This window comes from Hemicordylus capensis, chromosome 16 (assembly GCF_027244095.1).
Source record: "Hemicordylus capensis ecotype Gifberg chromosome 16, rHemCap1.1.pri, whole genome shotgun sequence".
Lineage (NCBI taxonomy): Eukaryota > Metazoa > Chordata > Lepidosauria > Squamata > Cordylidae > Hemicordylus > Hemicordylus capensis.
Genome location: NC_069672.1, coordinates 10058870 through 10083007, shown reverse-complemented (window position 1 = coordinate 10083007; position 24138 = coordinate 10058870). Strand labels below are relative to the sequence as shown.

The 24138-nt window shown below is 49.6% G+C and overlaps 1 protein-coding gene across 1 annotated transcript; it reads left to right on the top strand.

Annotated features, from left to right (window-relative positions):
- Positions 1–24: 24 nt before the first annotated feature.
- LOC128338424 (probable glutamate receptor) lies at positions 25–23921 on the top strand. The gene is made up of 11 exons (XM_053280836.1): positions 25–170; positions 1729–1839; positions 8932–8963; positions 12426–12488; positions 13363–13542; positions 15457–15683; positions 17591–17682; positions 19219–19436; positions 21104–21329; positions 22166–22413; positions 23521–23921. The coding sequence occupies exons 2-11, from the start codon at positions 1767–1769 to the stop codon at positions 23614–23616; spliced, it is 1455 nt and encodes a 484-aa protein (XP_053136811.1). The 5' UTR covers positions 25–170; positions 1729–1766; the 3' UTR covers positions 23617–23921.
- The last annotated feature ends 217 nt before the right edge of the window (positions 23922–24138 follow it).

The following is a 24138-nucleotide window of genomic DNA, read 5'->3' as shown; positions in this document are numbered from 1 at the left end:
ATGCCCCCTCCCCAATCAGACTCCTCCTCCTCCTCCCAATTCTGAATCGGGCAAGAGGGCTTGTGTGCGGTTGATTTATCCGGTCATTCCACAGCCGCTGTCTGGTGGGTTGCCGCTCCCGCTGCGGTAGGGTTGCCGGAGAACTATCCCGATCAAGGTAGTCACTGACAGTAAGTGAGATCATCCAGTTTGCTCTCTTTCTCCTCTCTGTCCTGCTACTCCCCATGAAGACCACTTCAGTTTCTTCACTTTCTGGATACGATTGCCAGAAGCCAGGATACTTAGCCATTGACTTGATGAGAGCACCATATCTTCGGTGTGGGGAATCTGCACCTTTCCTATGAGTGCGTGGGTCTCTTTCCCCCATCTTTCTAATCCCAGCTTTATGAAAAAAAGGTCGTTTTTTGTCTAGAGGGTGCATCCGAACAGAAGGGCGTCTGCAATAAGATCCTGATCCTACGGTCGGATCATTATGGATGCTTCAGTCTCTGTTTGGTCCCTGACCCTTTCTAATGGGAGGGGGGCCACATTTTGACACGTGTGAAATATCAGGGTGGGATAAATTCTTGGGGAATTGACAGGCCAAAATGTATTTTGATGAGGCAGGTGGAATTTCTCAACTTGATTCCACTCGCTCCTAGATTCTAGGCTGTCCCGGGAGAAGATGTTTCCCTCTCTTCTGGGATGCATCAGATGTTTGCAGATTAGCACAGGCGTAGCCCATAAGACCATCTTGGTAGCCCCGGAGCGGAAAACTTCTTTCCCTCTCTGTCACGGGAAAGGAAACGCTTGCAAAGCTTATACCAAAGTGATATGTCGAATGAATTCCGCCCCCGCCCCCCAACGTATGGCTTTTATATTCTGGTTATTAATATTAATATTAACCCATGTTAACAATCCTGTTTTGTACGCATGCATACGTAATGGATACTTTAAAGGCAAGCAAGATGAAATTTCTCCGGCTGTACCCCGTTTTTTGCTTCAGGCGCTTCTCTACGTAGCTTGCCCCAGATTTGCTGCTGCCTCCTGTCCCACTTTGAAATCAACCCCGAAGGAGATTTGTATGTTGGGGTGTGTGTGTGTGTGTGTGTGTGTGTGTGTGTGTGTGTAAGATCAAAGCTAGCTTGATCCTTGGGAACTAACTTTGAGAAGTGGGGTAATGTGACAATACAATAAATCCTTCTTTGGGAATCAGATGATCCCAGGTGGTGTGGCATTTGTTGAGAGTCAATCCACGCACTCAGAAAAACCACATGGTACAGCCTTGCTGGGACTATGCCACTTCAGCCTGCTGGGACTGTACCACTTCAGAGGACAACATGACCGAATGTGCTAGGAAAAGAAAAAGTGTGGTAAAAGTGTGTAAGAATCTAGCCTGTCTGGCTCAAACCATTCTCCTTGCTCGGCTAGCTTTTCCGCAGAGTTTTCCCCTCCCATAGTCAACCCGCAGTTTCCACACACCCCATTCCAAAATGGTACGTTCCCAGCAGAACAGTATGGCCCGGTTTTTCTAGGCATGTTGTCCAGTCCTAAGATAAATATATCAAATCAAGGCCGGAAAACGCTGGCCCTCCAGCGGTTTTGAGGATGCAGCACCCACCGTCCCCAGCCATGGTGGCCAGTAGTCAAGGATGATGGGAGTTGTAGTCCAGCATCTGCAGGAGGGTCAAGCTTGTGCCGCTCTACACCAAATAAATTCCAATAACCTGAGATCTGCTTATTTTTCAGCAGGGGGATCTCTCCCGGCCACACCAACTTCTGTACCAATGGACAAAGCTCTCTGGGTTACCTTGCGAGTCTTCGCTGCCTTCCTTTTGCTCGGGGAACCAAACTGGACAGGTGAGAAAAGAGGCTTATAATTATCATCACACGCACCCTCTTGTTTTTATGAGAGAGAGAGAGAGAGAGAGAAAATGAGCATGCATTTAACGCTGGATGATTCCATAGAAACGTGGCCTGTGATGCAAAATTCCCCTGCAGTCTCTCCGTTGGATGAATCCCTGAAAATCTGTGTTGAATCAATGGTCTGGAAACCTTTTGTTCAATGAAGAAAGATGCCCCTAATTAAGTATGCCTCATTGAAAATTAAATGGAGAGTCGGGTCCCCCCCCCCACAAGACATATCGCTGCTGTTCCTGTGTAAATGTTAAACAATTAACAGATTCATCATTTAAACCATGTATGACTAAGCCCCTTAATTGGGTGACAGCCTGATCAAATAGGCAGTCAAACTGCTGGCCTCCTGCTCTGCTAACAAGCGTATGAATTCCACACAAAATTCCTGGTTCGGTGTTTGATTTATCCATTAATCTATAGCATCTTCACAGATCCTTCTTTTCCTCATTCTACTTGAGGTCGCTCAAAGAAACATAGGGAGCTGCCATATACTGAGTCAGACCATTGGTCTATCTAGCTCAGTATTGTCTTCACAGACTGGCAGTGGCTTCTCCAGGGTTGCAGGCAGGAATCTCCCTCAGCCCGAGCTTGGAGATGCTGCCAGGGAGGGAACCTGGGACCTAGATGCTCTTCCCGGAGCAGCTCCATCCCCAGAGGGGAATCTCTTCCAGTGCTCACACTTCTAGTCTCCCATTCAGATGCAACCAGGGCAGACCCTGCTTAGCTAGGGGGACAAGTCATGCTTGCTACCACAAGACCAGCTCGCTCTCTCTCTCTTTTTACGGTAAAGAATGATTTACAGTAAAGATAGAAACACACAATGCCGCCCCCTCCCTGGCTACCCCCGCCTGTAGAAGCCATCCACTCCAGGAAGGAATCCATTATATGATTTCCTTCAAACGCAAAATGACCCAGAAAGTTGTTGTCCTAACGTGTGCCTCCCTTCCAACCACCTATATTAATTGCATCATTTTTGGTTTAAGTGTCACCACAGAAGGGAGGCCTGGTCAGGATCAGGACCTGTGGCATGGGGCACTTTAACCCTTTGTCGTCCATGAGCCGGGCCCACACATTTTGGCCGTCAGTACGATCTCAGGGGACGGATGCTCCTAGTGATATTTTGGCATCCCCCCACCAGAGCTGCCTCTAACAGAGATTCCCAGGTGTCGTTGACTACAGCTCCCAGAATCCCCAAGCAAAGACTATTGCAGCTGGGGATTCTGGGAGTTGTAGTCAACAACGTCTGGGAATCCCTGTTGGAGGGAACACTGTCCCCCGGAGATGAAAACAAGGCGATCACATTGTTTCAGCTTTCTGGGTGTGATCACCCACAAAGGGTTAAAGTCCCCTGTGCCGCAAGTCTTAATCCTGATCAGGCCTCCCTTCCGCAGTCCTAGTCCAACACTCTAACCCTGACACCACGCCGGCTCTCATAACCACCGCGAAAGCAACATAAAGTCATCGTAAGCAAGCCATAGAATTGAAATCATGCCTCCGTGTTCGGATATGACAGACTAGATATGTACAGCCCTGTGGTTTTTAAAAAAATATTTTTAATTCAGTTTTTCCACAACACAAAAGGGAAAACACAAATAAAACAAACCTACATGTGTACAGCCTGTGATCATTTTGAAAAAGAGGATTTTGTCTCGGTGCGGTCCGAGCAGAACGGATGTACCAGCCTGCTTAAGCGGAAACGGGAGGACGACGTTCCAGACCTCGGGCCTTGGAAGTCTCTCCCTTTCTGTGTCTCCCTTCCCTCCACCCCCTGCAAATAGTGTTTATGAAAACAGTTCATCACTAGAACCTCTCTTTATCCCAACCTCCACAAAAGATTCGGGGAAATTTCAGTCCTTTTTACCCAGAGGAAAGGGTCAGTGTAAGGGTAACAATGAACCCATGTGCTCTCACCATGGGAGTCATCTCGGGAGGACATTTTCGTCAATTTTCATTTCCATTCCTCTGACAAACACTGATAACATCTAATAGTAGTTTGTTGTTGTTTAAAAAAACTTTTCAAAGCTTTTAAAACTCTCTCGCAAGTGTGGCTGCTGGGGTCAGGACAATCACAGTCAGAGAACAGAACCGAAAGCTGAAAGTCACGCGAACTGACCCATCTCTTTTCCATCTCTAGTGGGGCAGACCTTATTGAAAATCACGATGAGCTGTGTTCCCTCTGAGAGGGATTCCCAGATGTTGTTGACTACAACTCCCATAATCCCCAGCCAAAGACCATTGCAGCTGAGGATGCTGGGAGTTGTAGTCGACAATGCCTGGGAATCACTCTTAGTGGGAACAGTGACCACGAGCATCAGTTGCCCACCCGCTCCCCCCCCCCCCACACACACATGGTACCCACCACCCCAGCTGGCTTCTGGATTATTGCACCGGTTGTGATCCTCATCTGAACTGCACCCCTCCTCCTCTGCCTATTTAGACCTCATTCCAACAAAAGTGCTTAAAGCCATTTACGTAGAGAGATAATATAGATGGCTACCACATTTGCCCGAATATGAGACAACTCTGGATTTAAGATGAGCCCCTTAAAGAATAGAGCTTAAATGCCAGCTATTCTTATATCCTTACCCAAAAAGGATTTAAGATGAGCCCCTGATTTCTGACATCAGGGGACTTGGGAAAGAACCTAGTCTTGGGAGGCAGGAGGAGGAGGAGGCGGAGAGCTGGTCTTGTGGTAGCCAGCATGAATGGTCTGCTTTGCTAAGCAGGGTCAACCCTGGTTGCATCTGGATGGGAGACTAGAAGTGTGAACACTGGAAGATCTTCCCCTTAAGGGATGGGGCTGCTCTGGGAAGAGCATCAAGGCTCCAAGTTCCCTCCCTGGCAGCATCTCCAAGATGGGGCTGAGAGAGAGATTCCTGCCTGCAAACCTGGAGAAGCCGCTGCCAGTCTGTGTAGACAGTACTGAGCTAGATAGCCCAAGGGCTGGACTCCGTAGATGGCAGCGTCCTATGTTCCTAAATTGAAACAAAAGTTCCTCTGCTAATTCTTTGGAAAGACAGATTCCTTTTCTCAGTGTTATTGGCAAATCTACTAAATCTACTAATACCAGGCCAGAGCGGTTACAGACAATATTGATTACGTGCAATGACCTGACTCGGTCAGTATATGGCAGCTTCCTATATTCATCCCATGTTCATCCCATATTCATCCCTCGGGAGCTGCTGTTTACCAAATAACAACCAAACTGATGAGAGTCAATGAGACCATTCAGGTAGGGTGTGGAGTTGGCTCTTATTCTAAGAAGACAAATAAAAGCGATCCTTTAAGCCTACTCCGTGCTTGAGGGCTGGAGTCTTTAGATCTCGCAAATCTGAAGTCTTGAAAATTCAGCCCTTGGGTCCTCTTTCGCTTGCTGGTAGCGGAATCGAGGTTTCCCCCTTAAACCTGCTAGCAGCTGTCTTTAAGCAACGCAGGTGAGTTATTTTAATAACTGCCCCTCCAAAGAAAGGTGAGGCTGATTAAGGGATGCTTTGCAAAATCTTTGACTACAGCTGGGAAGTCGCCCAGATTTTCTAAAGCCATCCTGAGCTGTCTTGCAAAGGAGCTGTGGTCCTGCAGAGAACACAGGTTTGAATGTATTTATTCCCCCCCCCCCCCGAGGTTTTACAAAGCTTGCAGAGAAGCTAATTGCAGAGAGTTAAGCAGCTTGCAGCGAAGCTGTCTGGCAAAGTGCTCTGTTTTTAAACAGACATCTTGTAAACTGCACAGGTTTGATTTCCCTCCAGCTGAGGTTTTGCAAAACGTATTCAGTTTGCAGAGGAGCTGCCTTGGAAAGTGTTATGTTTTGAAATCGAGGTTTTGTAAACCACACAAGTCTGATTCCCCCCCCCCCCCAGCTGAGGTTTGGAAAGCTTATTTTGATCAGCTTGCAAAGATGATGTCTTGCAAAGTGTTATGTTTTGAAACAGAGGTTTTGCAAACCACACGTTTGATTCCCCCCCCCCAGCTGAGGTTTTGCAAAGCTTATCTTGATCGGCTTGCAAAGATGATGTCTTGCGAAGTGTTGTGTTTTGAAACAGAGGTCTAGCAAACAACATATTTGATCCCCCCCCCCCTCAGCTGAGGTTTTGCAAAGCTTATTTTGATTGGTTTGCAGAGAAACCGCCTTGCGAAGTGTTTTGATTTAACAAATGTGGCTCTTGGGAAACTGGTGAGTTTCCGATTTCACTGCTGTAGAGAAAAAATATCTGGGAACTTTGAACTTTAGAAGCAGTGTTGGAAAATCAGATTTGATGAAGTGGGGGAGGCAAATCTCTTGGCTTTCATGCTGGGCAGGTCCGGTTGGCTTGCCTTGCCATTGGAAGGCGGCTGTTTCCCAGTCTGCAAATTCTTGAAGCTCGCTACCAAAGAGCAAACCTCCCTCCCTCTGTTCCGTTCCTTGCATCCTGGCTGCTCCCGGATCAGAAAAGAACGGCCCTTGCTGCGTTTGATTGATGGCCTCTGCCGAGACCTTCTGTGAAGGGACAGGGAACTGGAAGGCGGCCAAGGTGGGGACGGCAGAGCCCGGGAGCGCCTCCGCCAAGGCTGGTTACACTCTGCAGGCCGGGCTGCTGGTTGCACCCTCCATCTGATGCCCACCCAGTATGCGTGGGGTGGGCTGCTAGCCGTGGAAGAGGCAAGGCTGGAAAGCCGAGGGTGCAAATGTCTATGTGGCCCCATGGTCGCGTGGGGCTATGCCTGGCAAACATCTGACGCTGCCGACTGAGTCAGGCGCTTAGTCCATCTAGCTCAGAGTTGTCTACACTGACTGGCAGCAGCTCCCCGAGGTTCCAGGCAGAAGTCTTTCCCGGCCCTTCTGCATGCAAAATGGATGCTCCATCCTATCTCCATTCTGGGGATGCCAGGGAATTAAGAGCATCTCCCTAGCCTGCTTTCGAAGCTTCCTGAGACACCTGACTGGTCCACTCTCTGTGACGCACCCTGGCAGGCAGCATCCTTTCCCGACGGCATTGGGGGCCCAGCCGTGTCTCCCCGACAATGCTAGAGGTTCCTAGGGCATGATGCGGAGACACATGTGACCTAGGGAGCTGCTGTCTACTGAGGCAGACCATTGGTCCGTGTTGCTCAGGATTGTCAGCACTGACTGGCAGCAGCGCTCCAGGGTTTCAGGCAGGAGCCTCTCCCAACAGTCTTACCTGGAGATGCCGCCAGGGACTGAAGCTAGGACCTTCTTGTATGCAAAGCAGCTGCTCTTCCACTAAGCTACGGGTGCGCCGGATGAACAGATGAAGCTACCTACGGAGTCAGGCCTTTGGTCTGTCTAGCGCAGGATTGTCAACCCTGACTGGCAGCAGCTCTCCAAGGTTTCAGGCAGGAGTCTTTCCCAGCCCTACCTGGAGATGCTGCCAGAGATTGAACCTGGGGCCTTTTGCATGCAAAGCAGGTGCTCTGCCTGGCAGACATCTGATGCTTCCAACTGAGTCAGGCACTTAGTCCGTTGAGCTCAGACTTGTCTACACTGACTGGCAGCAGCTCCCCGAGGTTCCAGGCAAGAGTCTTTCCCGGCCCTTCTGCATGCAAAACAGATGCTCCATCCTAGGGATGCCAGGGAATTAAGAGCATCTCCCTCGCCTGCTTTCGAAGCTTCCTGAGACACCTGACCGGTCCCCTCTCCGTGACACACCCGGGCAGGCAGCATCCTTTCCCGACAGCATTGGGGGCCCAGCCGTGTCTCCCCGGCCTTGCAGCCTGCCTCGAGCTTTCAGTTCACGCACCCAGCCCCCTGCCCCACCCCACGGCCGCCGTCCCTCCGTGTGCCCCCTTTCTCCACGGTGCTTGTTCGGGCAGCGGAACAAAAAGGTCAGCCCCCAGATTGGGGAGGCGTACCGATGTCGCCGCCGCGAACTTTGGGCCTGGCCGCTGCCCTGCGATTCTCTGCGGCCCCTTTCAGGAGGGCTGGGGGGGGTGAGGCCCCTTTCTTTGCCCGGCGGCCTCTCGCACAAAGGGGCTTTGAGCGTCCTGTGCCGGCGGCGGGGGTGCCGTGGGGCTCAATGCAGCCACTTGTTCTCTCCCAAGACTCCCGCACAGGTCTTCCGAAAGGAGGCTGAAGGAACTCCCGCTGGCGGTGGCGAGGGGCGGCTGAAAGGGAACAAGAGGGCTCTTTTCAGCCGTGCCCTGTCTCCCATGGAGCGATGCCGCGGAGAGCGTCAAAGCACTTTTTGTGGAGGGATAATTTAGAGTTTTGCCCAAGACAGAGGAGGCAAAATTGATGGAACCCCCCCCTTTTTTTTAATAAACACTCTTTGCAGGGGGAGGAGGGAAGGGAGACACAGAAAGGGAGAGGCTTCCATGGCCCGGAGTCCGGAATGTCCTCCTCCTGTTTCTGCCCAACGGGCTGGTACTCTCGTTCTGCTCGCGCCAAGACAAAACCCTCTGTTTGAAAATGAGACTAGGGCTTTACAGATCGAGTCCGTCGTATCCATGCACTGTGATAAGATTTTAATTATATGGCTTTATTGTGAGGCCTTGTTGTTGTTATGAGAGGCAGTGTGGCGTAGTGGTTAGAGTGCTGGACTAGAGTGCAGGGAGACCCGAGTTCAAATCCCCGTTCAGCCATGAAACTCGCTGGGTGACTCTGGGCCAGTCACTTCTCTCTCAGCCTAGCCTCCTTCCCCAGAGGCACCAGGTGGGCCGCGGTGTGAAACAGGATGCTGGATGAGAAAGGCTTTGGGCCTGATCCAACAGGGCCGTTCTTCTGTTCTGATGTTGTAAATGTGAATCTGCTTCGCATGCAGAAGGTCCCAGGTTCAACCTGTGGCAGCATCTCCGGGGAGGGCTGGGAGAGACTCCTGCCTGAAACCTCAAAGAGCCGCTGCCAGTCCGTGTAGACAATACTGAGCCTGATGGAGCGAAGGTCTGACTCAGTATATGGCAGCTTCCTATGTGCCTGTATCTGGAGGTTTTTTTGGTTATGCTGCAAAACCCAGCAGAACCTGGGAAGAGCAGGACGGTGCCCCTGATGCCGGTTTTGGTCCCATAATAACGCACTGATCTGTATCTATGACTTTATTTCAGGTGCTGCAGAGAATGGAGATTCCATGAGCATGGTATGTATTTAATTGTCTGAGCTTAGTGGTGTCATCTGGAGTTAAAATTAATGGCAAAATTACAGTTAATGTACAACCGGACACAACACACACACAAGCACGCACACACTAAAAAGCGCAGTCCCGAAAGAACCTATGTGCAGTTCAAAAATCCCAGAAAAGCCCCGGAAAAGTTTCTTTATGTTTCAAGGACTTTCCAGTCCCGGAAAAGTTTCTTAATCTCAGATCCGGGGTTCCAATGGGGCTATCAATGTCTACCAGCCTTGGCAGCGATACACGTCTCTCAGGATCAGGGGTGGGGGGCATGAACCTGGACATCAGCGGGGCTAGGGTGCTCCAGGGGAGAGAGTGGCTTCTCCCTCCCCTCTGCTTGGATGCTTCTCGGCTGCGTCCGGTTGGCTGCTGCATGCGGTGGGTTGGTGGGCTGGATTGCCCTTGGCCTGCTCCCGCAGGGCGGTTCTTATGTTCTTAAAAGCAGGTCACATCCTGGTCTTGGAGCTCAGGGGCAGAGTACTGGTGGGTAAGAACATAAGAACAGCCCTGCTGGATCAAGTCCAAGGCCTATCTAGTCCAGCATCCGGTTTCCCACAGTGGCCCATTCAGGGGCGTATCTAGGGTAGGGCAGGAAGGGCACATGCCCCGGGCGCCACTTGAAGGGGGCGCCATGTTTAAAAATTAAATTTAAAAAAAAAATTTCATTTGCTCTTACTTTGCTTCTTGTGATAAGTGAGTTAAATGTGATGTCTTAATAATATGGCTATTAATGGTGAGTTTGTTTTTGAATCAGTGTGAAATCCTTAGTATTAAGGCCCAGTGGGAGTTTCTTGCTCTCTTTCTTGCATTATAACTGTTTTCCTGAAATACTAGAATATATTCCAAGCAGTGGCACAGTTTACTCTGCATATCCTTTAATTATTTTCAGAGTATCTGGGAAAAGTCAAATTATCCATTTATTTTTGAAACTTATGTAATAGTGATGCTACAATGCATAGTAGAGAATTAGGCAGGCACTTCTGTTTAGTTTTCCAAGTACACCTCCACATAATATTTGGGTATTTCATGAGCCCCAGCTTACTGAAATTTGTCATTTTCCAGCATTTTTTGGTCTGGCTAAAAGATTAACGAGCTTGACTTGTGTTTCCAGCTGATATTATGGTAAAGTTATCTGAAAGATGGGTGTCAAATGTTTGACTGGGGGCACAATTTCAGTGCTTGCCCTAGGTGCTGTTTTCCCTAGATGCGCCTCTGGGCCCATCAGATGGTGTCTCTGAGAAGCAAGAGCTTATGACCTGCCCCCTCTCCTGCTGTTGCTCCCCTGCAACTGGTCCTCAGAGGCATCTTGCCTCTGAGGCTGGAGGTAGCCTATGGCCACCAGCCTAGTAGCCACTGATAGCCCTGTCCTCCATTTATCTGTCTGTGGGAGAGAGATTTTCCAAAGCTCCCAAGATGCTATTTCTGCTTCCCAACGCCTTTGCAAAGGGGACCCACGGATTCCCCCCACCGCCCTCCCCCTCCCCCTGCCCCCCCTTCCCCCCTCCTTATTGTTCTGTTATCTCTCTTTCCTCTGTGCATTCCTGGAGATTTTCTCCTAATGAGCCCTTAATTGGCTTCCAGCTGTTACCCCCTTTGCGGCACAAATTGGCCCTTTGCAAAGACCGTTGTGTCTTAAAGAGGTGTTGACAGTGGTTTTTGAAAGCGGAGCTCATTTGGGGAGATGGTGTTGGCAACTGTGAGTTAAATGGAAACCATCGGGTTTAATTAAGGAAAAGGAGCAGGGGACAGGGGTGGGGAAGTTGGAGGCGACCGGAGAGGAAGGGTCTGGGGCAGAAAGTCTGAACTTCTCGCCAAGATCATCGGGGCGGCGCCAAGGGGTTCATAGAACCCCGGGTCGCCGGGCTCGTGGGCTGTGCCTCATGCCCCTAGCCACGCCTCCTGTGTCTGATGTCACACGCAGGGGGCGTGGTTTCGCTGCGGTCCCATTTGCAAGCGAAGCCACACCTCCCGCATCTGACATCAGAGGCAGGGGGCGTGGCTAGAGGTGGCTGCTGGCCGCAGGCTGAACTGGGGCCTCCCTACACCACTGATCTGCATCCCTCTAGCACAGTACTGTCTGCTCTGGCTGGCAGCAGCTGTCCCAGGTTCCAGACTGGGTCCTCCTCCAGGGATGTCCGGGATTGGATCTGGGACCTTCTGCGTGCCAAGCAGGTGCCCTAACACTGTGCCACCGACCTGCGTCCCCATCCCAAATGGAAAGGATTCGGCCATCAGACCGTTGGTCTGATTTAGCTCAGGGTTGCCATCACTGACTGGCAGCGGCTCGCCAGGGTTTTGGACAGGGCTCTTTCCCAGGCCTGCCGGGAGATGCTGCCAGGGATTGAACCTCTGGCCTGCAAGGGGAGTGGGGATAAAGAACGCGTCGTAACACCCAGAAAGCTGTAAGTGCCACAAGGCTATCCCATCTCTAGGAGGATAGAGGACGTTGCTGAAAATCACTAAAAGCATCCACCCCCCCAGGGCTGGGCTGCGGGGAGAGCTGGTCTTGTGGTAGCGAGCATGGATTGGCCCCTTGGCTAAGCAGGGTCCACCCTGGTTTGCATTTGAATGGGGGACTACATGTGTGAGCATTGCAAGATATCCCCCTTCGGGGATGGGGCCGCTCTGGGAAGAGGATCTGCCTGCTTGTGTGCAGACAGTTCCGAGTTCATAGGGACATAGGAAGCTGCCTTCTACTGAGTCAGACCCTTGGTCCACCTAGCTCAGTATTGTCTTCACAGGCTGGCAGCAACTTATCAAAGGCTGCAGGCAGGAATCTCTCGAGGCCCTACCTTGGAGATGCTGCCAGGGAGGGAACTTGGAACCTTCTACATGCAAGCACCAGCACAGCCCCATCCCTTAAGGGCCACATCTTACAGTGCTCTCATGCAGTCTCACATTTGTATGTAAACCAGGTTTACATACCCAGCTTACACCAGTCATGCTTGCTACCACAAGATCAGCTCTCCTGCCCCCGGACCATTCCCTCCCTCGGGATGCCTTCCTCCCTGGCAGCATCTCCAAGATCGGGCTGAGAGAGGCTCCGTCCTGCCTGCAACCTGGGAGAAGCCGCTGCCAGTCTGGGTAGACAATCCTGAGCGAGCTGGACCAATGGTCTGACTCAGTATATGGCAGCTTCCTATGGTACCCCTGGGCAAAATCTGTGGGCCTGGCTCGTAAATTAGAAAGAAAGGACACACTGTGTGCTAATAGTCATGTGTCATCTGTCCCTCGATTCTTGTGCTGGGATATGTGCCAGAATTCTCTGTGGTGTTAAACACAAGCTTTGTGGCAACAGATTCTCAGGAGCCGAGGGTGTGGGGCCATCACCTTTGGAGCCACCGTTCGGCTAGCAATGCCAAAATTTCTCTCCCCCCCCCGCCCCTGCTTTTTTCTGCTCCCAATTTACCAGCATATTTTCATTCACAGGATGCCGATTTGCTTGGAGCAGGCGGCAAGGACATGCCCATGGTTTATGTCACAACCATCTTGGTAAGGAACCCAGGTTCTCCCTATTCTAGAACAGGGATATCATCCTTGAGTCTGCAGATGTTTGGGGACTACAACTCCCATCATCCACAATTGCATTTGCTGCCATTTCTAGAAATCTGGCAGACAGAATTGCAGCTGAAAATGTAGGAGGTTAGATGGATGTCTAGATTTTTCTTGGCGTTGCTAAGCACATCCACACCTTTCTAAATTTGGGGGTCTTGGCAACAGGCTGGACTTGGGTGCACAGATTGGGGATATTTTGCCATTTTTCAGAAATCTGGCAGACAAAATCATGGCTGCAAATATAGAAGGGACGGAAATAAATGGGAGGTTTTTCTTGGGACTACTAAACCCATTGACATGGATGACGCAAGAGCACTTACAGCATTTTGGGAGCTTAGCAATGTGCTGATTGGGGTGCACAAACTTTGGGTATTCCCCCCCCCCCGAAAGTTGCCAGCAAAATCATGCCTGAAAACTACAGAAGTGCTGGGAACAGCTGGGAGATTTTTCCTTGCGGTTTTTAAGCACATCCATGTCTTCAAATCAAGTGCACTTCCAACTTTTTGAGAGCCCAACATTCTTATTTTGGGGTGCAAAGTTTGGGTATTTTGGCAACGTTCCAAAATCTGGCAGACAAAACCCTGACTCGAGAAATGGCCCGAAGATTTTTCTCGCAGCTGTTAAGGACATCCACAGCCACGAATCGGGGTCTGTTACAGAATGTTGGGAGCCTCAGAACTTGCTCCTTTTGGTGCACAATACTGGGGTTGTGTTTGAGGTTTTTCCAACAGCTGAAAAAGCGGTTGAAGGCAAGGAGGCCTGGTGCCAAACATGTATGCGTGGCTCTGACCTTTTAGCTCCTTTTCTGTAGGAAGATCCCTACGTGATGGCCAGAGACACCGAACTCGAGGGCTACTGCATTGACCTGCTGGAGAAGCTCTCAGAAATGCTGCACTTCCGGTACAAGGTGGGCGTCGTCAAGGACGGGAAATATGGAGCCCTGAGCCCCAACGGGAATTGGTCGGGGATGATCGGCGAGGTTGTGAGAAAGGTTTGTGTGCAACAAATTTTATTATTGATTGATTTGATTTGTATACCGCCCTTCCAAAATGGCTCAGGGCGGTTTACTATCAATTTTCCTGGATCTTAGGGGTGTGGAGCACCAGCTCAGGCTGCGGGTGGCCTTTGTCTGAGGATGATGGGAATTGTAGTCAACAACATCTGAGAATCCCTCTTCCAGGAAATACTGGCCCTGAGGTTTGCAGAGCAATTTCTCCCAGATCATTCCCTGTGTGTCTTTTCTGAATGACTCTCAGGAAATCATCTGGGATAAATGTCTCCGCAAACCTGAGTACCCGTGTTTCCTAGAAGAGGGATTGCCAGATGTTGTTGACTACAACTCCCACCATCCCCAGCCAAAGGCCATTGCAGCTGGGGATGCTGGGAATTGTAGTCAACAACATCTGGGAATCCTTATCACAGGGATTTGATGGGAAGAGAGCTGGTCTTGTGGTAGCAAGCATGACTTGTCCCCTTAAGCTAAGCAGGATCTGCCCTGGTTGCATGTGAAAGGGAGACTAGAAGTGTGAGCGCTGTAAGATATTCCCCTTAGGGGATGGAGCCGCTCTGGGAAGAGCATCTAGGCTCCAAGTTCCCTCCCTGGCAGCATCTCCAAGTCAGGGCTGAGAGAGATTCCTGCCTGCAACCTTGGAGAAGCTGCTGTCAGTCTGTGTAGACAATACCAAGGGTCTGACTCAGTATATGGCAGCTTCCTATGGAACACTACTGAGTACCCAGAATTCCTTGGGGTGGGTGGGAAGCCCTAATGCCGAAGTGGAATGGACCTGATTTTGAGGGTGGATGCACTCAGAGGATATCCTGTCTCAGGCCAACATCCTGGTCTTTGGCCAAGCAGCAGTCTTCCTTCTATCATGGATCCCCAGATGGGGTTGACTACAACTCCCAGCATCCCCAGCTATTGTGGCCTTTGGCTGGGAATTCTGGGAGCTGTAGTCAACAACATTTGGGGGTTCCTGTTAGAGGGAACACTGTCAAACAGTCTCTTCCATGACATCATTAAGAGTACAGTAGGCCACAAAAGGGTGGGAGAGACCTTACCTTTCTCTTCCATCCCATCTCCACCCCACCAGTGAGGTGCACTTTGTTAGAAAATGATACGAAGGCTGAAACTTACATCCCCAGATTTCCTCCAAGGTCCTCTCCTCATTTTATGCTCACAACAACCTTGTAGGCTAGGAGGTTGAGATGGGCCATGGTGAGCCTCATTGAAGCTTCTCCGTTCTAGTTGGATGCACTAACCACTACACCACCATGCCACTTTACCAGTTTTGTCCTCAGGTTAACAGTACCCATAATCTCAGCTTGGCTGGCAGATCGGTTTCAGGGGGTGGGGATGAGAGAAATCAGTGCGGCTGTGGTTCTGTCCACCAGGTACCCACTTGTATGATTCCATGACTGTATAATTTTTTAAAAAACCAACTTTAGAACCCCCCAAACCAGCTCAAATTTGAGCCGAGCTGGGGTTCTGTTCAGGGGCGCACAAAACTGAGCATGCCCGGTTGGGTTCAAGCCCGGTTCGGACTTGAACTGGGCAAACCGGTTTTGTGCCCACCACTCTGGGCTCCTTGGAGGATGAGTGGGATAGAAATGGAAACCTAAATAAAAAGCAGCAAGCAACAAGTGCCATTGTTCAGCTCAGAATGGAAACCGAGGACGGAGCGACAGGTGTGTCAAAGTTGACATCATGAAGTCAAGTTGACATCATGAAGTGTGTCAAAGTTGACATCATGAAGTCAAGTTGACATCATGAAGTGTGTCAAAGTTGACATCATGAAGTCAAGTTGACATCATGAAGTGTGTCAAAGTTGACATCATGAAGTCAAGTTGACATCATGATGATGTCAAACCCGTTGACAGAAGCAACCTCGTTTTCCTCTCCCGGCAGGAAGCGGACCTTGCCGTCGCCCCGTTGACCATTACGTCGGTAAGAGAAGACGCCGTCGACTTCACCCAGCCCTTCCTGCACATGGGCATCGGCATCTTGCTGGAGAAGGACTCGGCCTCCGAGGACGCCTCCCTCTTCCACTTCCTGTCCCCCTTCAGCAAGGAGACCTGGGTGGGCGTCCTCGTGGCCTACCTGCTTTCCAGCCTCTGCTTGTTCCTGGCCGCCAGGTGAAAATCTTTCTGATTGAAATGACTCTTTATTTCTCAGGTGATTGCTTATCATGGTGCGCATGTAGTCGAGCAGCCAGGCCCCCAAATTTTGGGCATGGGGGAGAAATGCTCATCATGATTTTTGGCAGCGTCTGTCCTCTTGGAGATGGAAGAGAGGTGATCGCATTGTTACGCTTCCAGCGTTCTCTGTGTTATCGCCCCTTCTTTCTCCCTACCCCCCTGTGATTAATATGGTAAAATCCCGAGTCCTTTTTGCACAGAGGAAAAGCTTCCTTGGGGTTGGGCTCACAATGAACAAATCGTTGTACGCTCCCCAGGGGGAAATCTTTGGAGAATGTTCCTGCCCGTTTTCATTCCTCCGACGACATCGATCAACTTTTTACAGCCGTCGTTTTACAGCTTTTAGAGGCTTTTAATAGACCATTGCAAATTTGGCCACTGCAGATGGTCAGACATTACAAACCGTCTTTGAACACACCAGAAGAAAAAGTCACATCTTTTCCAGCTCTAGGGGTGGAGACCTTGTTTGAAATCACAATGAGCATTCTTCCCCCACAGATGATACGGTCACCCCCAGCTGGCTCAGGTACTGAAGAGGCCAAGGGTGGACAGCCTGAGGTCACGTTGCAGCTGGGGATGATGGGAATTGTAATCCAACAACAGCCAGAGAACCTCGGTGGGCTGCCCCAGCATTAGCCTGACATCTGTTTGTTAGTTAGTTAGTTTGTTTTTATTTGTCCGAATCCATGCATCATGTCTTTACCTGAAAGGTAATTTCCAACATGGTTTCATGACTTAAGTTTTTTTGGGGGGAACTTTGCACTGACTCCATTTTGCCCCAGCTGAAACGGTTTCATCCTGGTTAGGATCGTCAGTATTTTTAGAGTTATGATTAGGATCAAATTTTTAGGATCAAGTTTTTCCGAGCAAGTTCACATTCAGAGATACATTTTTTTAGGATCAATGTTTTGGAGTTATGATTAGGATCAAGTTTTTAAGAGACCAAGTTTAGATAAATAGATAAACTTTATTACAATCGTAGATCAGACTGAAGTTCAAGTTGAGAGATACGTTTTTTAAGGATCAGGTTTTTAGAGATCAAGTTCAAGTTGAGAGAGAAGTTTTTTAGGATCAGTTTTGTAGAGTTATGATTAGGAGCAAGTTTTTAAGAGATCAGGTTTAGATAAATAGATAAACTTTATTACAATCGTAGATCAGACTGAAGTTCAAGTTTAGAGATACGTTTTTTTAAGGATCAAGTTTTTAGAGATCAAGTTCAAGTTGAGAGAGAAGTTTTTTAGGATCAGTTTTGTAGAGTTATGATTAGGATCAGGTTTTTAAGAGATCAAGTTCAAGTTGAGAGATTCGTTTTTTTAGGATCAAGTTTTCCTAGCGTTATGATTATGATTTTTCAAGTTTAGAGATAAGCTTTTCCGGACCAAGTTCTTAGGGTCACGTTTTTAGAGTTGTGATTCCTACTTGGAATCCTAGAGTTGGAAGGACTTTGGATTTAGCCATCCAGCTTCCGTCTGAAAACTTCTAGAGAAGGAGAGCCCACAAGGCTTCTACAGTCTAACTGCTCTTATCGTTTTATTCTGTTTAAAAAAAAACACCCAACCTTGGAAATGAATTTGAAAAGTGAGTGGATGAAAAAACAGGAAATGACAATGACTTCGAATGAAAATCAATAAGAAAACATGGGGGGGTGGGGATGAAAATAATTTCATGCACACGCCTAAATAGGCTTTGGGGGCTGACGGGAGCTTTAATTGGTGTAATTAGATGTATTTCTTCTGGTGTGCTACTAACTCTCTTGCGGCTTCAAAACAGCCACGCAAGGTCTAGAACCGGCCAATTTTAATCCAAGGGCGGTGGGTGACGGGGCTGTTTTTCCTTCTCCCCAGAATGAGTCCCTGCGAGTGGGACGGAAATGAAGACACCCATTTCACATTCCTGAACAGTCTCTGGTTTGGAGCTGGGGCTCTCACTCTGCAAGGTACGTGGTGGCGAGATCAAGGTCTTCACCCCCAGGATTCCCACTATGGCAGGGCGGCGCAACTTGGGCCCTCCTGCAGATGTCGGACTACAACTCCCATGGTCCATTACAATTGCGGGGGTGATGGGTATTGTAGTCCCACAACTGCGGGAGGACCCACGTTCGAAAGCCCTGCACTCTAGCAAGCAACGCTCTTGCGAAGAACTCCAAAGGAGGCAGGAACTGAAATGTCTCCAAAGTGCACATTGGAGGGAAATATCCTTCAAGGAGAAACTGTCATTTGAAGAAGCATTTCAGGGTTCTTCCCAAGGAGAAACTCACATTTAAAGAGGATTTTGGGATTCTTCCACCCAAGGAGTGTGGTGTAGTGGTTAGAGTGTCAGACTAGGAGTGGGGGGACCCGTGTTGCAATCCCCGTCCAGCCATGAAACTCCCCGGGTGACTCCAGGCCTGTCACGTTTCTCAGCCTAACCTACCTCGCAGGGTTGTGGTGGTAAGGATCAACATAACCATGTAGTCCTTGGAGGAAGAGTGGGTTATATATGTTGTAAGTAAGCAAGGAAATAAATAAGGAGAAGCAAGGGGAGAACTTCCCACATCCCTGGCTAACCCAGCCTTTCCTCCTCCTTGCTCACGTGAATCCAAGCCATTTGATGGCGTCTACTCTAGGTGAGCATGCTTAGTATTTGAGTCAGTTGTAATGTCCAGTCCATGCCCTGCAGAGATCCAGGAATAGAGGAACAGGAGGTGAAGCTGTCTGCCATGGAGAAGTCGAATTAAAAACCAGCACCCTTTTAGGCACCCTTGATATCAGTGTCCCCTGTAATTGGGATTCCCAGGTGGTATTGGATACAACTCCCAGAATTCCCAGGTGGAAAGGGCTTTGGTTGTGGACGCTGGGAGTTGTAGTCAACACCCCCAGGAATCCCTGTTATCCTTGAATGGTTATTAAAGGTAAAGGTAAAGTGTGCCGTCGAGTCGATTTCGACTCCAGGCGACCACAGAGTCCTGTGGTTGTCTTTGGTAGGATACGGGAGGGGTTGACCATTACCTCCTCCCATGCAGTATGAGTTGATGCCTTTCAGCATCTTCCTCTATCGCTGCTGCCCGATAGAATACCGGCGGGGATTTGAACCGGCAACCTTCTGGTTGTTAGTCAAGCATTTCTCCGCTGTGCCACTTAAGGTGACGGGAATGGTTATGAGAGATGTGCAAAAGCTTTGAATCCATTTGAATCTGAGTTGAATTCAAATCCATTCGACTTGCATCCGCGTGCGCAGAATGGGATTTGTTGGCACCCGGGTGATTTCAAATCAATTTCGCAATAGAATTCAATAGGTGAATTCAATTCGAATCGAATCGAACCAACCCCATTCTGTGCGAGCCTGCATTCCCGAATCAAATCTTTTGTAAAATGTAAAGATTAACTGGTCTATGACCGTAATAAACGTTATCTATCTATCTGTTCTGTGCCAGCCGATCCAAGTCACTCTTTCTGATGCGTTCCGGCTGACCCCTCTCGCTTTGTCCCGGCAGGCGCGGTGCCTCGGCCGAAGTCTCTCTCCGTACGGCTCATTTCCGCCATCTGGTGGCTGTTCAGTATCGTGCTGCTCGCGGCGTACATCGCTGGCTTCAGCTTTGTGCTGGAGTCTGGCTCGGAGCAACTGTCCATCCAGAACTTCGAAGACCTGGTGAAGCAGAGGCAGCTGGAGTTTGGGACCATGGAGGGCTCCTCCACCCTCCAGTACTTCAAGGTTAGAGCGGTTCGGTTTTGCCAGCAGGCCCAGAAATCGGAGGGCTGGCAGGCACACAAGCTCACAACCTCGTCTCCTGGAGGATGTATCCATTGGGGGATAGAGTGTTGGGCTAGGTGTGGGGAGATCTGAGTTTTTATAATATAATAATAATAAACTAATAATAATAATAATACATATACTTAATTTTTATAATACTTAAAAGAACTTTTAATTTGAAACTTATCTCTGATTGTGGTTTTAGAGTCTGGACTTTTAACTTCTTTAATTTGGTTGGTTTTATTAGTTTTATCTTACATTGCATCTATTTTATTGTTGTGAGCTGCCCAGGGCCAGTCGTATACTGGAGGGGCAGGGGATAAATATTTTCAATAAATAAATTCAACCCCATCCCAACTGGCCATGAAACTCCCTGAGTGACTTTACTCTGGAAAGCACTATGTTGCATTAACCGTGCTTAATTGACTTAACTTCAATACAGTTAATTAAATCACAGTCAACTGAATTAACTATTAATTGATGTAATTAAAATACAGTTAATTACATGAACTTAAATACTTGATACTGTATTTCCCGGGATCCAAGATTAGGTCGTCCCCCCCCAAGTTTTTTGATTTTAGAAATCAGGGGGTCATCTTAAATTCAGAGTTGTCTTGTATTTGGGTAAATATGGTATCTGGAACAGGGCGCCTTTTCAAGTGGAGGCACTATTCTATTTAGCATGGGGAGAGCAACCCTTTTGTGTGTTTTTTTAGCTTCTGCATGCAAAACAGGGGCCGACCCCTGAGTTATTGAACTTCCCCATAACAACAGACCAAAGTGAAAATGCAGCTTCATACTGAGTCAGACCCTTGGTTCATCTAGCTCAGTATTGCCAGCACTAGCTGGCAGTAGTTCTCTAGGGCTTCAGACAGGGATCTTCTCCAGCCCCCCTCCCCCCCCGGAGATATGGGGGATTGAACCTGGTACCTTCGACAGGCAACGCAGGTGCTCTGAGTTGTGCTTCAAATCCGGCTGGTGGACACTGGCCGTTTTCACCTTACCAGTTCCAGAGCTCTGGCCCCAGGAGGAAGCTGCCATATCCTGAGTCAGACCATTGGTTTATCTAGCTCAGTATTATCTACACAGACCGGCAGCGGCTTCTCCAAGGATTTACTTTAACTTACTACTTACTTTCCTACTTACTCTCCAAGTAAGTAAGGTAAAGTGTGCCATTGAGTTGATTTAGACTCCTGGCGCCCACGGAGCCCTGTGGTTGTCTTTGGTAGAATACAGGAGGGGTTGACCATTGCTGCCTCCCGCGCAGTATGAGATGATGCCTTTCAGCATCTTCCTCTATCGCTGCTGCCCAATATAGGTGTTTCCTATAGTCTTTGGGAAACATACCAGCGGGGATTTGAACCGGCAACCTTCTGCTTGTGAGTCAAGCATTTCCCCGCTGCGCGACTCCTGTTCAACGCTGACTTCCCGCTGAATGTGTGAAATGGTCTCCGTTGCAGAGCATTTTGAGTTTCAGATGAGCGTAAGAGTCCTCAGTGTTGGATCTGGCACGGCACATTCACACATGCAAGTGACCTGCAGGTCTGAACGGGCCTTTCTGTGTGCCAGCACCAAGCGCTTTTGCAAGGGGGGGCGGTCTGACTGTGCCTGGGATGTTGTGCCTCCAGAACTCCAAGAACCCCATCCAGCAGCTGGTCTACGACTCCATGAACAAGAAGAAGGACACCGTGCTGGCCAAGAACTACCAGGAGGCCATCCAGCGGGTGCTGGATTCCAACTACGCTTTCATCGGCGAATCTGTCTCTCAGGACCTGGCAGTCGCCAGGCACTGTAACCTGGTCCGGTCCCCAGAAGTCCTCGGGGCCAGGGGGTTTGGCATCGCCACACCAAAAGGTAGGAGACCCAGTTCCAGGGATGTTTCCGAACGGCCTCTTAATGGCCTTTGTGCTGCCATTCTGTCTTCCATTACATAGGTAGCTGCCATCTACTGAGTCAGACCCTTGGTCCATCTAGCTCAGTATTGTCTACCCAGACTGGCAGCGGCTTCTCCAAGGCTGCAGGCAGGAGTCTCTCTCAGCCCTACCATGGAGATGCTGCCAGGGAGGGAACCTGGGACCTAGATGCTCTTCCCGGAGCAGCTCTATCCCCTGAGGAGAAGATCTTCCAGTGCTCACAGTTCTAGTCTCCCTTTATGCAACCAGGGTGGACCCTGCTTAGCTAAGGGGACAGGTCATGCTTGCTGCCACAAGACCTTATTACCTGAGGGCTATATGCCCACAGAATGTTGTACACATAGGAACATAGGAAGCTGCCTCCTACCGAGTCAGGGCCTTGGTCCATCTAGCTCAGTATTGTCTACACTGACTGGCAGCAGCTCTCCAAGGTTTCAGGCAGGAGTCCTTCCCGGGCCTACCATGAGATGCCGCCAAGGAGGGAACCTGGGACCTTCTGCATGCAGATGCTCTTCCCAGAGAGGCCCCATCCCCTAAGGGGAATATCGTATGGTGCTCACATATGTAGCCTCCCATCCAAATGCAAACCAAGGCAAACCCTGCTGAGCAAAGGGGACAATTTGTGCTTGCTACCACAAGACCGGCTCTCCACTTCGAGAAATATTGATCCAGTGTGGCGTTTAGCTCCATTGCCCTCCTCCCCGAAGGGGTACAGAAGGCGTCCCTCTAAGTTGGTTCGGCCAAGAACACCCCACCCTTTTACCATCTTCTCCGCAGGGTCCCCCTGGACTAACCAGTTGTCCGTTGCGATCCTGAAACTCGGTGAATCCGGCGACCTCGACTACCTCCGCAGCAAGTGGTGGGAAAGCCGCTGTTCCCAGGAAGATCACGACCGGTGGACCCCACTGAAGCCCCAAGCCCTGGGCGGCATCTTCCTTATCCTCGCCTTGGGCCTCGCCTTGGGGATGGTGATTGCCATGGTGGAACTATCCAAAAAAAGCCGACACACTGCCGAACAGGAGAAGGTGAGCCACGCATCGGGATCTCTTGGTCCCGTTTCTGTTAGTGCCATGCCTGTTGTCATGACGGGTGGGAGAAGATTCCATATGCCTTCCTGTCTCTACACCAGGGATTCTCAACGTGTGGGTCCCCAGATGTAATTGGACTTCAACTCCCATAATTCCCAACCAAAGGCCACTGGGGCTGTGGATTATGGGAGTTGAAGTCCAATAACATCTGGGGACCCACACGTTGAGAAACTCTGCTCTACACAGAGCCACTAGAGAGGCATGTGTAAGATCTTGGCTTCTAGCTCAGGCTTTTATAGGATTGCCTCTACTGCTGCTGCTACGTATTTTTTTTTTACTATATTGTGCTTTAAAAAGAGATTTTTAATCTGATCTGTATGTTTATATTCTAGCGTAATATTTCAATTGTGTCATTTTATAGTCTTGTTTTAACTTTTGTGTGAACCACCTTGAGATTGTTTTAATGAAAGGTGGTATAGAAATTTAACCATCAATCATGTGTCTATATATTGGGGTCTCTGCATGCACACGCAAGTGTCTGCCTGTGCGCGCGCGTGTGTGTGTGTGTGTGTGTGTGTACACACACACACACACACACACACACACACCAACCTGCACATATTTGGACGAGTATACCCTCTAACAGGGATTCCCAGATCTCGTTGACTACAACTCCCAGAATCCCCAGCTGCTTTTGCTTGGGGATTCTGGGAACTGTAGTCCACAGCATCTGGGGATCCCTGTGAGAGGAAACACCAGTATGGACCATTCACACACCCCATCCATGTCTGTCTATGCCAGGCCTGCTCAACCTTGCCCCCCTAGCTGTTTTTGGACTAGGTAAAGGTAAGGCTGTGCCCTGGCGACCACAGAGCCTTGTGGTTGTCTTTGGTGGAATACAGGAGGGGTTGACCATTGCCTCCTCCCGCACAGGATGAGATGATGCCTTTCAGCATCTTCCTCTATTGCTGCTGCCCGACAGAGGTGTTTCCCATAGGCTGGGAAACAGACCAGCGGGGATTCGAACTGGCAACCTCCGACTCGCTAGTCAAGTCATTTCCCCGCTGCTCTGCTAACGCCCCATCCACCTCTCTCTTGCCACAGAAATCCTGCTGCGCTGTTTTCACGGAGGAGCTGAGCCAACGCTTTCGAACGAGGGGGAACCCCAAGCCGGAGCACGCGGGGAAGCCGAAGCCATGAGATGGCGGGAGGGGAACAGACGGCCCCACGTTCACGAACTCTTCTTTTCACCCCACTGCACGGCGATGTTCGGTGCGTCTGTGGCAGTCTAGTGTAGCTTCCTTGTAATAACACGAGCCTACCGACACACCCCCTGCGTAACCTTGCGGATGACTGAAGAGTTCAAGGAATGGCGAAGGTCCCCGTTCCGGATTCTAACCCGCCTAGTTCTCCCGATTGCTTCAGGCCACGTTTCCTGCAAACTGCAGCTGTAGGAAGTGGGCAAAGCTTATTCCGAAGCTTAATAAAAGCTATGCAAACCACTAGCTAACTGTGTTGTGACTCCTTGATTTATAGACGGTCCAGGACACCAGCTGTGCATATGGCAAGTCCACGGCAGGATTCAGCTTCCAGAGGTTTTCTTTTAAACAATCAAGTTTCTAGTCCTTAGCCTCACAAAAGCATTTGGGCCATACCTACTGAAATCTCAGCATCCAGGGGCCTGGCTGGGAAATCTTTCCTTGGGGAGGCATTTCAGTTGCT

What these genes read in the sequence shown, in the direction of transcription:
- LOC128338424 (XM_053280836.1), top strand. Translation starts at nt 1,767, where the DNA reads ATGGACAAAGCTCTCTGGGTTACCTTGCGAGTCTTCGCTGCCTTCCTT. An exon ending in CGGGGAACCAAACTGGACAG is followed by an intron (nt 1,840 to 8,931) that starts GTGAGAAAAGAG and finishes ACTTTATTTCAG; the next exon opens with GTGCTGCAGAGAATGGAGAT. An exon ending in ACACTGCCGAACAGGAGAAG is followed by an intron (nt 22,414 to 23,520) that starts GTGAGCCACGCA and finishes CTCTTGCCACAG; the next exon opens with AAATCCTGCTGCGCTGTTTT.